The sequence below is a fragment of the Haliotis asinina genome, chromosome 2 (assembly GCF_037392515.1).
Source record: "Haliotis asinina isolate JCU_RB_2024 chromosome 2, JCU_Hal_asi_v2, whole genome shotgun sequence".
Lineage (NCBI taxonomy): Eukaryota > Metazoa > Mollusca > Gastropoda > Lepetellida > Haliotidae > Haliotis > Haliotis asinina.
Window position 1 is genome coordinate 44125462 of NC_090281.1, and position 15928 is coordinate 44141389.

General features: G+C 35.2%; 1 protein-coding gene across 2 annotated transcripts in view; it reads left to right on the forward strand.

Moving 5' to 3' along the window:
* LOC137272552 (zinc finger MYND domain-containing protein 19-like) overlaps positions 1-8601 on the forward strand; it is a 36472-nt gene extending 27871 nt beyond the window's left edge. Inside the window, exons 3-7 of one of the 2 annotated variants that reach the window (XM_067804938.1) lie at positions 3027-3133; positions 4478-4676; positions 4935-4998; positions 5136-5235; positions 6556-8601. In XM_067804938.1, coding sequence (XP_067661039.1) covers positions 3027-3133; positions 4478-4676; positions 4935-4998; positions 5136-5235; positions 6556-6658 — 573 coding nt within the window. In that variant the 3' untranslated portion in view covers positions 6659-8601. The remainder of the gene's footprint in view (positions 1-3026; positions 3134-4477; positions 4677-4934; positions 4999-5135; positions 5236-6555) is intronic. The other variant, XM_067804939.1, reaches the window with a different exon arrangement.
* Positions 8602-15928: the final 7327 nt, after the last annotated feature.

Below are 15928 nucleotides of genomic sequence, written 5' to 3' on the forward strand. Positions count from 1 at the left end.
AGCCACAGTATTGCTACAGTTGTACCAGTGCGGAAGGGTTGTGGTTGAGATTGATTAACAAAATCAGGCAACTGGTTTGTTTCACCAGGGATTCTAGCCTGATGAGGGACAGACGACATTTCATCATGGGGTAATTTGATGTAGCTTGCATGAAGGGAGGCATGCTCCAGAAATTTTGCTGGTCAGGTTTCGGAGGTGTTACTGGATGAAGTGAAAGTAGAACCCAACCAAGGAGGTAAAATATAGTCCTCCCAATATAGATTCTTAGAAAACTAGCAGCTAAACAGAATACAAATTTGTTGATTGATAAGTTCTGTTAGTGCTAGGAGTTGTGGATGGTACTTCAAGGACATGGTTTGCATGTATAAGTTGAACTTGACAGATCAGAATACAGATCTCCTGTTCATTATTTACTGTATGTTGTATTGTCCACAATAAGTATGTGCATGTCACTTGTAACAGATTTGACTCTTGTTAGTGTGATAGTTGGACTTAAATGTGGTTATTTAGATATAATAAGGAAATCATTCAGTGTATGTTAAATATCTAATTAGGAACTGTTGCTTTTTTTTCTACGCAATTTAATCTTTTCTGCAAAAGTTGTAGATATGTTTTTATGTTTTTTAGATGTAGGTTGATATTTCTATGTGAACCTACATTTTGAGAGAATGTGTTTTCGTTCTGTAGAACATTTGAGAGGATATTAGTTTCAAAACAATGGGGATCTTGTCACCATCGACTCTGTAGTTTTGTTGTAGTGTCGCAGAGAAATATCAATATTTATTGGTTGGAGTATCAGATTACAGATGTATGAAGTTGTATGGACGAATGCTGGGTTCAGAGATTAATAACATGCAGCTCAGGCAGTATTGATCCAAGCAGTCTCCCTTGACTGCTTTTGTGGATGGATAATTTTGAAACCTAACTGTTAAACGACATACTTGCATAGGGTTCTGGTAGTTTCTTATTTTCATATCATCATGAGATCTATTTCATGATGATGATAATGATGATGACGATGATGATGATGGCAACTTTGTTAGAAATGTTTATAAATTGTCATTAAAAATTTCAATCAACTGAATGTCTAGTTCCTGATCTCCCAGTGAAGGTTTGTAACTATTTTGGGTTAGAACTAATTGAGAGCATATTGGATTTGGGGAAGTTCATCAGTAATCAATAATTGGGAGGAAGAAAAGCTTTCTTTTTCTGCTTATTCGTAATGTAGGGGTGGTTTGGCATAGAAATATTTAATTCTACCAATTATTTGAGATTTTTATGGAAAAAGTCTTTTGGTAAATTTGAGTGGCATGACTTTCCTCAGTGGTTGATTTTATAGAAAAGAGACACAAACCCCCACTGCTGGTTAGAAAATTGATGAACAGGCCTGGTTCACTATCCAGCTCAATACTATGTAACATGTAAAGATGCATCACAGAAATGATTGAAAACCAGACAATTAAGCACACATCAATCAATATATCCTATTCTAACAGTGTCACAAGTACCAAACACTTTGTCCATATTTCTGATGTGTGCAGGAGGCATATACATGTTCCATGGGGGTGCATTTGTTGGTTTGCTGTGCCGGATGTATACAAAATTAGGTTGTACACACATAGAGACAGAGACACACACAGACACAGACAGACAGACAGACACACACAGACACACACACACACACACATGCACAGTCACACACACCGAGACACACTCACACACAGAAACACAGACATGCATGAATACTATTATGTGTCGGCTGAGTGAAATTATCTTGAACCTGTTTGGATGTGAAACCCATTTCCATTCGTCTCCAGCAGGGTGTAATTTACATGATGAATGATCCCCTTTCAACACAGCGTCACTGCTAATGTTCACCATGTTTGAGTTGGCAGGATAGGTAAAAGATAGCATTTCAATTTCCAGATATACATTTTTCATTGATTTGTACAGCCACATGTAACAGTGTCAAAAGCAAAATGATCCAAGGTTATAGAACCACAGACATAAATATATGTTTCTTCGCCTGATGTGAATTGACAGTTGGAATACATTATGTGTAATAGTTATAAGACACTTTGGTAAAATCTAACACTGCAGCTTGAAGTTTGTATCTTCAGAGAAAGTCAGTAGCAAAATAACAACATTGACAAAAAATATTTTGTACAACTTGTCCATAATGAAATCATTTTTCCAATATTTCCCACTCCAGGAAGATTTCATCGTAATTTTGCTGTTATGAGTCATGATCAGGGAAATATTGTATACTGGAAGCATTTAGCCGCCATTATTGCAGGTGCCTGGTGGAACGGACTGCTGGGTCCCAGGTGTGGCACATTGAGGGCGTGGTGTGGCTTGCACTGAGCTCACCCATGTGTTCAAGTGACCTTAACTGGGACATATCCCTGTTTCAATGTAGACTGTCTGATAACAAGCGAAACAAGATACCCCTACACGTTTTCCTTGTTGATTACAGAATGTACATTTATGTTTGCATTGAAAGGACTGTTTATTTTTGTCTATATATCACTTCTCTTTTAGAAAACCCCAACACTTTCATCTTGGGCCGTTTAGGGTATAGTGGTCTTGGGATGGAGCTGATATCATATAGATTCCACTACTTTTTTCAACAAGGGTATTTCTAGTCCAAAATAAAATAATTGTTTGAAGCATGAGCTCCCATTTCAATGTGGTAGTTTTTAAAATATCAGTGAAGAAATTTGGTTGACATTTCTGTATAATATGAGATATACATTTTATGCATTTAGGAAATTTGGATGTTTGGATGCATTTTAATATTAGCCAATTAAACCAAACATAACAATATTTTTCTCATGTTCATGTGTACTCACATGTGAGATTTCATGCTTGTCAGTCAAACACTTTGTTCTTGACTATAAGCTGGAAGTGGTCGCCATCTTGAAATCTTGAACATTGTTTTTGTTGGAACAAACATGCTTTTAATAATAATGAACTAACAGGAACTTATATGCTAGAGTGTATAAATAAACTTTCTTTATTTTCAGGCCAGAGTGGAAGTGGATCGCGATGGCAATGGAGCAAAGATCTATGCATATGCTTATGATATTGTTAAGGGTCGGAGTTCGGGACAGTATCTCCATGAATTATTATGGTAAGTAAGCAGGAAGTTTTGTCACTCGTAAACTTGGACTATAACAAAGAATCAAGGTAAAACTGATAAACTGAATTAGTGTATTTGCCATATTAAGCACCCCAAACCGTCTTTGGGACCATTCTCTACATTGTGTTTATAGACATTTATCGACATTCTAAGTCTGATATTTCACACAATGATCCATATTTTCTTGTACTTGTCGCAGATATTTACCAGATGGCCCAGACGTGTCCATGTTTAACATCTATGTTTATTGAAGACCATTATGACAATTTTAGCTTGTGTATGGCTTTATAAGCAGCTACCTCTGAAGATGTGGGTTAGAATGGGTTATCAGTAACCCATGTTTGTCGTAAGAGGCAACTAACACAATAATAATTGTGTAGTATGATACCCTTGCTGTTGATCACAGGATTCTCTGGTCCTGGTATAACGTAAAACAACAATCAGTCTATCAGTTTAATACGTCCACCCTCTTTATCAATTTTCTAAGCTCCTGAGGTGTTTATTGTGGTAAATAGGTCTAAAGAATGCCTTGTTAAATCTGCTTGACACACAAAAGGAACCATCAACTGATATCTTCATTTTTTTATGTATTGGTTTTAAAAATGTTAAGCTGTGCATATTTTTATCTGTGTTCCCTATCTCCCACCTAACTTGATGTGAAATAATGCAAACTTTTCCTATCCCAATTTTTCCAGCTGATACATGATGTGAACAAAAATCTGTTAACCTTGCATTCATGAAAAACCTAAGTCAGTTTGTGATTTATTCATCCATGTTTATGTAGAAAATGTTTTTAAAGCAAAGCAATTCAATAGACTTAAAACATAAACTTAAGATGTATTACCATCTGATCTAAATTTTAAAATTTCATAAATAAGTTACATAGTTAGTAAAAACATTTAGATTTTGTAGCATGTGTTTCTATTTATTCCGCCCACCCTCCCTTCAGCTGGTGCAGGCTGCAGATGCTTGTACATGTGAATCCTTAGCTGGTGTTTCTTGTCCATAAGTTGCAGATGTTCAGTTGATTGATGGCGTGTTTAGTACTTGAGGCAATACATTTTTGTTTTTAGATTCACAACATTGTTCTGATTTTTTTCATTTGTTAAAAGTCAAAACACATCAACCTCTTTTCTGATTTTCTAAGAAGATGATTATCTGTCTGTTTATATTTATATATTTTTGGGGTAAATTTTCAAATCTAAAATTTGACTTACATTTTCACTGTGGATTTTTTTTATCTGGTCTGAAGGTTTTGACCCTAAAAATTTATGTATTGTTGCTAAGTCACACAAATTGATTAAGGAGATGCTGAATATGATTTTCCTGTTTCAGGGAACGTCACAGGGGAGGTGTAGCGCATGGCTACAAAGTTGTACATAAAAATGGCGTGACTGTTGATAATCGCATGGAAAACCTCATTCTTGTGTCCTCCAAATGCTCAACCCCTTACTTAGAGGAACCTTCCAACAAGAACCGAGAACAGAGCTTGTACTGGATAGCAGTCCAACAACTACAAGGAGACCCCTTAGAAGTGAGAACAGACACCAGACATATTCAACCAAGCTGTTGTTACCTACATGTACACACTAGTGTAGTGACTTGTTTGAGAGACTATTAAATTTTCTTTCATTTAACGTGTGTCAGAATGGGCTTTACTTATTTTTATGTATTTTCATTTTAGTGCATATTTATCAAGATGTTCTTACAAATTTCTATGTTATACACAGTTGTTTACCTTGATCTGCTGGTTGATTTAATAATACTGACTTTCATGATGACTTTGCTTCAGCACTTCCCAGAGCCAGTCTACAACAGATATTACAACTCCAATGGGGAAATTGTGGAAAGTGAAGGTATGGCCAATCTCATTAACTGAGTGCCTGTAACAACTGTAATGGTTCTGTGTATGTGTGCGAGTACCTGTACCTACTGAAATCATTCTGTCTATGTGTGACCTATGACGACTGTAACCTTTCTGTGTATGTTCCAGAAGACAGTTGTGTGTACTACGAGTGCCACTACCTGCCCTGCACAAACATGGAAAAGGAGATCAGGGAATTCAGTATATGTGGCAGATGCCAGGAAGTCAGGTAACTGTTGCTCCATCACATCCAAATACTCTTCATCCATTCGTGTACCAACCTAAAAGCCATACACCTGATTATGCCTTTGTCCTTTGAACCGATAGACATGAACCTGGTTATTCCTTCATCCACTAACCAAATAGACATGAACCTGGTTATTCCTTCATCCACTAACCAAATAGACATGAACCTGGTTATTCCTTCATTCACTAACCAAATAGACATGAACCTGGTTATTCCTTCATCCACTAACCAAATAGACATGAACCTGTTTATTCCTTCATTCACTAACCAAATAGACATGAACCTGTTTATTCCTTCATCCACTAACCAAATAGACATGAACCTGGTTATTCCTTCATTCACTAACCAAATAGACATGAACGTGGTTATTCCTTCATCCACTAACCAAATAGACATGAACCTGTTTATTCCTTCATCCACTGACCAAATAGACATGAACCTGGTTATTCTTTCATCCACTGACCAAATAGACATGAACCTGGTTATTCCTTCATCCACTGACCAAATAGACATGAACCTGGTTATTCCTTCATCCACTGACCAAATAGACATGAACCTGGTTATTCCTTCATCCACTAACCAAATAGACATGAACCTGGTTATTCCTTCATCCACTAACCAAATAGACATGAACCTGGTTATTCCTTCATTCACTGACCAAATAGACATGAACCTGGTTATTCCTTCATCCACTGACCAAATAGACATGAACCTGTTTATTCCTTCATTCACTAACCAAATAGACATGAACCTGGTTATTCCTCCATCCACTAACCAAATAGACATGAACCTGGTTATTCCTCCATCCACTAACCATATAGACATGAACCTGGTTATTCCTTCATCCACTGACCAAATAGACATGAACGTGGTTATTCCTTCATTCACTAACCAAATAGACATGAACCTGTTTATTCCTCCATCCACTAACCAAATAGACATGAACCTGGTTATTCCTTCATTCACTAACCAAATAGACATGAACCAGTTTATCCCTTCATCCATTGCTGGAAGTGTATTGAAATGTTATAATCAAATGTATTGAGCTTTTCTCAATATTTCTTAATCTATTTAGGTATTTCCTTTATCTTCAGTATAAACTTTCAACAGTCTTAATATAAAACTGAGAGTATTGAACATTGTCATCACAGAAACAATGGAGTTCTTTGGTTTTAGAAAGGAATGTTTTAAACTGTAAACCTTAAATGAATGTAAATTTTACATATTTCTGTGTTGCATCAGTTGTTCATGGACAACAAAAATGTTTCTATTATTTTAATATTTTTTTGCTTGTTATTACAGGTATTGCGGAACCTACTGCCAGCAAAGAGACTGGCCTGTTCATAAACGATACTGTCGAGAACGACGACATTTATTCATATCGGAGCGACCTCCAGATCGATAGCTTTACCCCTCATGTCACAATTCCATCATCTTCGCTATATTCCATTGTCATTGTGTTTCTACGTCCCATTGTACATAAACAACAACTCACCTTTTTGGTGTTTTTATAATGTAGGAGAGTGATAGTGATTTGAGAGAAAGAAATTTTTACAAAGCTGTAAGAGTTATCTCCCCTGAACTGCAAAGTCATCCCTTACAACATACACCAAAATGCTGTGTGAACCTTTAGTGCAGCATTTAGAGTGTCTGGATATTCTGATGATTATTTAATTGTAGCTATTTTTTGTCAATGTGAAGGTTGACTGTTTGTTTAGACTGATGGAATATTTGTTGTTACAGAAAAAAGTGCATAATATCCATCACAGATGTCTGTCACTTGAAAGATTTTTAGCACTACACATTCCAAGCCGTGTCATCATGACTATGGTTAAATTGTTATAGTTTTCATTTTTGCTGTGAATGCTAGTATTTAGTTGTGAATGTAATGCTGTTGTTTCAGGCCTTTGTTTGTGAATCTCACCGACTTTTTTTAAACTAAGCAAAACCAGGATTCTATTGTGTTGATGTTTGTTGTTTATACATGTTGAAAAACCCAACAAAATCCTTGTAATAACCACAGCATTATTTTCATTTTCTTTTTTTTGTAATGTGATGCATGGAACTTAAAAGATATTACCATGGTTGCTGGTTAAGTTTAATTCTTTTTTTAATAGTTTTGTGCATTTTTGTTGAAAAATAGTTGATATTTTTGGCTTTGCTAGTTTTTCACATATGACATTCCTTTCAGTATAACCAAAGACGAGTTTTGAACATGTACAAGGTGTTTGAAGGGAGATAACTCTCAAGGCTTCAGTGTGCATAACATTTAATGACCTTGACCTGTCCGTTCCTTATACACTGAACAGACTGACTGAAATATAAATATGTATTTATCATGTATTAGATTTTTCTTGGAACAATGGGATAAACTGACTTGGAAAGGAAGGTGGTTCCCCATTTTTGTTGAGGTTTCATCACATTCAATTCATGATATTTGATCAGGGCAGGTATTTTCATGGGTGGATCCTGGAACTTTAAAAGTGGGGGCCCCATCTCTAGCCTGCATGTAGTGTTGCTTCCAATACAATACAACCCAGTGATGTCTATCTAGTCCAGGGAGATATTTTGTGATTTATTTGCCTGCTTCTTCTGATGTCACAAGTTTTTTTTGAACATTTTATGTTTTCATATTTTTTTCCAACCAGGTCTTCAGTCATGTCATTTGGCCTTCAGTCAAGAGTTATGTCCCTTGTAACAATAGTTTTGTCCCTTTGTTCCATTGAAAATACCTTTGATTGTGCAATATATTGCTTGATGCCATAGAACTTGCATAGTTGTGAAAATGATCACTTCAATCTAGTCTTTGTCTACATCTGATCATTGTTTTGCACCATTGTCTGAGAATGGGATATTCTGCTTAAAAGGATGGATGATACCATTTTGTTATGAAGGGAAGAAGGCCTTTGCTTTAAATTGTTTGGACTGTACCAAGTCTCAGTATCAATTGCACCAAAGGTAGGCTAAACAAGATCTCCTTTTCTCCTGGTATCTGTTTAGATATTACATTTATTGATGGTTTTTAGATAAAAAGCACAAGCTCCTTTATGAATGTTGTTAGACCTTATAAAATCAGGAAGTTAAATAGGGGGATGTAATTTTCACAACATATAAAATGGAGATAAGTGGAGACAAAAATATGAAAGTCGTCTGTAGATAATGAAAGTGTAATATGACTAGCCATCACTGCTGTATTGTTTTTTTTATCAGAATCATATAAAAATTGTTTTACAGTTTTTTAGAAGAAAGCTCAAACATTAAATTTATGTATAAAAATGACACTTTTTGACAAAAAATCTGCTAAACAAGAGACACATGTAGCCAGTTTTCATAAACTCTGAATTAAAATATACTAAAAACATAGAAATAAAGTTTGAAACAGTTAGGGCTTACTTCATCAGAAAGACAATCAGACTTTGATATTTATTTGTGTTTATGTGTCATTTTGACAAAAAACAGCACATACAAATCATTAGACGTCTGATGAAGAAGTTATCACTTTGTTGTGTCTCAATTCATGTTTATGAATCTCTGATTTATTATGATACATGCAGTATTTCAGAGATTACCACCTGCGAAATATTTTGTAATTCATTACCGTTAACTTTTGTTATTTTTCCAGTATTGAGTGCTAATTACACCAAGATTATTTATGTAGCAACTGTTAATCACAGCAATAAAGTATGTCTGAGTGTTTCTACGTCGGTACTTGTTCCTTGAAAGTATGTATGTAAGTAAGTAAGTCTGCCACTTCCTTAGAGTCGCTTATCTCCACATATTGCTGTGAAACCTGTTTACAGGAGCGATCAGATGCTACTATTGTGTGTTACTATAAATAGTTGGCAATCATGATATTAATGATCTTCAAGCCAGTTTCAGATCTTTTACTGACCCTGTAACACTTACTTACACATTTTTTGTCGTTTGCTGCCATTTGCTTACATTAACTGAATAGGTTAAATGTATTAGTGGCTAAAAAGCCTTGCTCTTACTTTCAAGTTTTGCAAGTACATATTGACTGGATCTGTCTTGTACCGTAATCAGTGTTACTTGCTCTTGGGAATTTGACATAAAGGTCATGGAGAACTGTTACTACAATGTTGCATCTACTGAAATTTCTTGTATATTTAATTTTTGGTCAGCATATCATCACATCATTTTCTCTGTATTAATTATCCTGCTCAAAGAGGCACAAATTTCTTGACAAGGTATTGAGCGATTTTCCCCATAACTGAGATTGAAAATTTTTTACATTTATATTTTCTGGCAGAATATTGTAGATTATTTACAGAGTGAAAGAATATGTAATACTGAGAATTTCATTATTATTGAAAAAGTTCTGATTCACTGACATTTGAACTAATTTCTGTCAGTTCTGCTTGTTGTCAGATGACAGGATTTAATGAGCGCATGCCAATTCTTTGTGTTCTGAGGAGCCATCCTATATGGTAGATACTGATGATCAACGAGCTGATTAAATTGGAAGATGAGAATATTAGGTATGGTTTTGTTATACAATACAGTATTAATTAATTAAATAAATAAGTTTGAGCCGGAACTACTTTCAGTGTACCTCCATGACAATATGGTTGTTGGAACAAACTTGTGAAGGTCACTGCAAAGTACAGGATGACCCCAAATGCTATCATTTCTAGCCATTGATTATGGTATGTGATTTTTCCAATAAATTGAAATAATGAGTCTCTGCTCATTCAACTATGGCCAGGCCTGTTGTTTTCTTGTTTTGGCAGAAATTGACCAAAATAACTTTCAAAGTTTTTGATTGGAAAAATACTAAATGTGTGAATTGTTTTATTTTATGGAGTGTATTTTCATGACATTGCCTGCCAACTGTCACAACATTTCTTTATGAGAGTATGACACAATGATATTTTTAAAATATTCCTCCTTGACATGTTGATAAAAATAATCTGTATTACAAGAATCATGACTGACCTGGCCTTGAGGTGGTATGCCATGATAGAGGAGGCCATATTGGAAGTGTGAATTTATGAGATCATTGAAATTTATATTTTATGTAAATCCCTCCATTGGATAATGATCTTTTTAACATATTGTTTATTGTTCATTCCCTTGACATTGATATATTCCAGTGTTAGAGCATTTCACAGGGTTTGCAAATATTTTAGAATCCACTGCCTAAGTTATGTTAAGACTACACAGCATGGAATCAGTAGATTCTTCTGTCAGTGTCATTCCAGTGTTTATCATCCAATTGTCATATCAAACTCGCTAACCACTTGCCGATGTTAGTGAAGGTTCATTAGCACCATTATGACCTTATTGTGGTGTTACTAGATGATGATGATGATGATGATGATGATGATGATGATGATTGTTAAGGCACAGAAGTTGCAGAGGTGACCCTCATGTACTGTACATTATGAGCAGCTCTGTTGATGCAATTGATTTATTACTAGTATTGAAAACAGCTGTTATATGATTCAGTCAGAGTCTATGGTCTTGAGAAGTCACCGGATCCAATAATGCATGTTTGTGATTTTGTTACAGTGGTGAAATTCAATTTGTTCACACTGCTGGAAGTTTCAAAGCAAATTCTTTAAAGTGTGTGTATTTAAAAAATTCTAATAAGTCCATACAAATAACATCAATACCATCCATATTTTTATAATTTCATAATTTGTATGACCATAATTTGCATTTCATTTGCATACTGCACCACTTAAACATTAATGCATGTGTTTTTCTAAGAAACTGGGTATGCATTTAACTGATTTGTATATTTAGAAACATGACGATGTTGACTTATAGTTTGTATGTAGTTACGTGATGTCAGACCCATGCATGATATGTCCGTGTAATTAGCACCTGTCAGTAATGTGTCTATTTCAGGGGGAAACAGTCAGTCAGCTGGCTTATTACCACTGTTTACCTTTAACCTTGTGATAGGCAGCAATAGCTGGACATTAGTTTAATGTCCTGTAGAGACAGCTGCAAGTATGACATTGAATATTGACTTTCATTGTTTAAAAAAATAATTTATATTTCTATTTAGTTACTATTCAGTCTGTTTAGAACAAAGGTATGTTATTTTGAATAGGCTGATTTTCACTTTACTGAACAAGAGATAAAACTGTTTTTCAATAAGTTTGCAATTAACACCTCAGCTCAGAATTTGTTATAGGAGGCTGTAAGCAATAAATTGGTCCTGCCTATGCACAGATGGTCATTTCAATGAAATGTTTATGCGAGGATAACAAGAGAAGAACATAATATAATGTCCTCCGATGGTCTGCAGCTTGATAGACTGTGTCTATTTCACGTGTTCTGAAATTGACATGTTATTGACGATGTATTCACCTCTACTCACATTCCTAACATAGCAGTTACGATTTATCTGTCTGCATTGACAGTTTGTTACTAACATTTGTTGTTTTCTAATTATTTCATTATCAAAGTATGGGCTTTGAACACATGGCATAACACTCACATGAGAGAAAATGTATATCAAATCTTGGGGTCTGCAACTTGGGTTGTCTGTGTAAAAACCCAAAGATTGCCATGGCAGTAACAAAGTATGGCTTCAGTCATTTCGCAAAAATACATGTTGTATTAGTCCACGCTGTCGTGTCTCGAAGCCTGATACATTCCAAATTGTCATGATCTGAAGAAAATAGGATTTTGATGATGTTCTCTGTATTTCGCAAGAAATTAAGAAACGGTAAAACACTGTGCAAGTGCATGAGAATATATACAGTGTAAGCTGTCAAACCTGGCATAAAATCTCAGTCCCATTCGTGACTTATACATTTATCATCAGCTCCACAATCCAGCAAATTTTCTAAACTGGATTATTTATTCAGTCCCAATGAGTGCCGGTTTAGACAGCTTGCACTGTATGCATGAGTAACAGATTTCCCCATAACTCAACCTTCTTGTGTGTGCACAACATGGGCATATTGAATTGTAAAATAATTATTTCGCCATCTGAATACATCTGAACCATAAAATCTTTTCTTATTTCTTGAATTCTGCATATATTTGTCTGAATAAGGACCATTCTCTGAGGTTGTAGTTTAATTGTTATATTTCATTGGAGTGTTATGCCGATGATGATACCAGCGGTAGCCATGTTGATAGTTGTCCATTCTATGTTTGTGTTGATTTTGGAGTAGTTTTACAGTATTTATTATTTATTTTCACTATGAATATATATTTACCTAATACAACATTTAGGTGTGCTGCTAGTCTACTCCTCTTGGTCGTGTGAAAGACCTAGATCGTGAGTGTAAGTTTGGTTTGGAAATAGCTAACAGTTTCATGTGTGCAAGGGACAATGATTCTGTACATGTTTTTTTCACATTTGTCAGTTTTGGTGCTGGAGAAAAACTCATCACTGAATAAGAGAATTCTTGAATTTGAGACAAGAACTTACAATTTTGTCCTGGATTTGTAGTTAAATTTTGATGAAACAGGCTCTGAGATTTTTAATTAATTGATAATAATGTGACTTTATTAAAACTAGGGAATCAAGACTTTCAGATTTTAAATAGTTTTCAGTCATTTGAATGATGATAGGTCCCGCAACATATTTAAACATTTAAACAGTTTAGGAAATTATGTGTCATGTTTCCTTAAAACATTTAAATAATTGAGTCTGGACCAGACAATCAAGTGAACAACAGCATGAGAATTGATCTTCATAATTGGGACACGATGACATGTGTCAACCAAGTCAACCTCTCAATTCCGTTAGTCATGTATGGCAAGCATGGGTTACTGAAGACTGGTTGTAACCTGGATCTTCACGGGATCAGGTACACGAGGACAGGCATGATCTATTACACTTAAAGCAGACTAGTAGACTTGAAAAAATAAATATACACAGTTATGATAACAATTCATGGCTATGAAAATCCCATAAAGTTATGTGAACCTTGTGATTGTAGAAGATTGTCGTTTAAAAAAATTAAAAGAGTACATTATAAATATTGTTGTATTAAAGGTGATGAGTTTTTCTCTTGTTTCTTCCAGTTTGAATACTAGGAACTAATCTGTTTTTAAGGCAGGGTACAGTTTTGTCATTTAACCAGTGTTTCTTATATGAAAGGAAATGATTCTATGTCTTTGCATATTCAAGATAGTGGTCATTCACAGATAAGAGCATGTCATGAACCAAATAGAATCTTGTGCAAAGAATCTTATGATAGAAAGTCAGTTTTCTGTCATTTATGACACAGATATGTTTGTCACCAAACAAACCCTTCCCTCTCCTCTTGCCATTTGTTTCCACTGTGAAATGTCATGTTTAGAAGGGTTTTTCTTCTAAATATTTGAAGCATCTGTCTAATTTTTTTTCCCAAGAAACAGTAACCTCTACTCTGAACCACCGAAAATGTCCTCTTTAAAAAGATCCATGAGGAAAGGTTTATAGAAAATGCTTTTGCATATAAATCCAACTAGCAATCTGCATGTAAAATTATACATATGCAGATTTTCAATGGCTGCAACTTAATTACAGTTGATTTTCATTTATGTTTTCATGGCCTTCCAATGAATACTAGCACTTGAACCTTGACAAGATCTATGTTCACATTTCATTTAAGAAATTCAAAAGTATCAAAGTTGCGCTTTGTTACTTTGAACATATTAAGACACTTTGTATATATACAGTGTTTTGTGGCTGTTTTGTAAAATGTCATGAAAACAGTTAAATTTATTTGCTTGGTAGATTATTTAAAAATACCACACTAAACTTCCTACATAACACCTTTCTGTACAGTGTTAAGGACCTCCATTGAGTGTGACATCTATGTCATCATTTGGTAGTTCACATGCTAGTATGCGAACACATTTAACCATACATCCTTGTGATATAAATTATAAACCATGACATGACCCCTTCTTATGCCAGTTTCATAGTGGAAAGGTTGTTTTATTTGAAGAGATCAGTTTTTATTTATTTGATGTTTGGTTTTAGGCTAAAATGGCCAGAAGGCTTTCAAATAAGTTGGAAAGTGAAAAACATGGTCTCTTGTGAAAGTTCAAATTTCTGTCGTCTGTGTTTTGTTGAAAGAAATCCACATTATAGTCTGGTATTAAGCTCCATGCAGTGATGTGACTGTTCCTCAGTTTCTCATGATGATGATGATGATGATGATGATACTGACTCTAGTGGCTCACATCATCATTATATATGTAATGCCAAATCATGTGTTGCATTAAGTTTTATGTATCCTCAGTACTTTGAGCTGAAACAATGAAGAAGATTAAATTAGCTTCGGTAGTAAGTTCAGTTTGGTTGAGTATATGTTCAGTTAATCAAATTCCAAACTGACACAAATACCATCACATATTATCAGTAATATTGCTGAAATTATTTCTACTTAAATCAGCAATGCCAATAATTTCACAGAAGATGTTACAATTTACCATTCTCAATTCTTTTACAGTACTAATGTCCAGTATTACTCAATACTAGTTCCAAATTTGGAGTAATGACAGAATAATTTTCTCTATTCACATGGTTAACTGCTTCGACATAAATCTTCCATGAATGTTAAATTTGTCTGTCACTTGTACTGGGGCTGAATGATGGGGAATGGACTGGATGGAGCAGCACACACTGTATTGGAGCTTGATCTAGAGTGTCATTAGCAACCAGTGATCTTATTTTGTTAACAGTTATTGTGAAATATCTGCCATTAATTTATCATCCCTTGTGGTGTAACTTATTTGTTCCAAAATAAAGAGAAAGCTGGAATCAAATGCATGTGTTTGTGTTTTTGTGGATACAGTTGAGGCCTGCCTGGCTAGACATCTAAGCTACTGTTGTTTGCAGTGTCGAGTTGTGTCCTTTGTGTGTGGTAGGATCATGTGACCAGATAATCTTAACAAGACATTTAATCCACTGCAAATTGCTATACAGAGTTATGTCCCCTATGAGTGCCAGAATCATAAGACCAGATTATGTCAGTGTGGGCATACTGCCATTATTCTCCTGTCAGTAAGTGGTTATAGTTGGTCAAGGCTCAGTCCACAGTGACATGGCACCTCAGTGGGCAGGCATGGTCCATTAGTCATACAGTCATTTCATGAAATTTCATTTAATATCTTAATGTACCAAAGTGGATCACAATTTCAGCATCACTTCTTGTCACTAGCTGTGAAAACTATTGTACAAAGAGAGAGTTGCACTTCAGCTTGGCTTTGAAGCATTTACACCTGTTTGTTTGACACTTGCTTTGTCCAGAGCAGCCACATCTCACAAACCTGTGTCACATATAGATGAAAGGAAATTTCATGAAATAACTGAAGTATGTTGATTGTTGTTATCCAAAATGTCGTGAAATGGCTGACACTGTTTGTCATTTCACAAAATGTTTAGTCATTTCACTAAATCAGTGATTTCTCAGCCAAACTGTATCTTAATAGGAGACAATCCACACAATAGCACCTGCATTTCTGCTTGTACACATGCACTTGCTGACAAGGACATGTTCATACACACAAGCACAACTTTCATGCCAACGCATTGTACTAGCCCATAACAAGAATCCATTTCTATCCTCCATAAGGTCACTTCAATGAACAGAGGAACCAGCATTGTTGGGACTGGCCCAAGTGCCAGTGAAGAGGGCATGCTGGTTTAACACACTTTTCCCATCCATTCACATGACTGCTCGAGCCATCT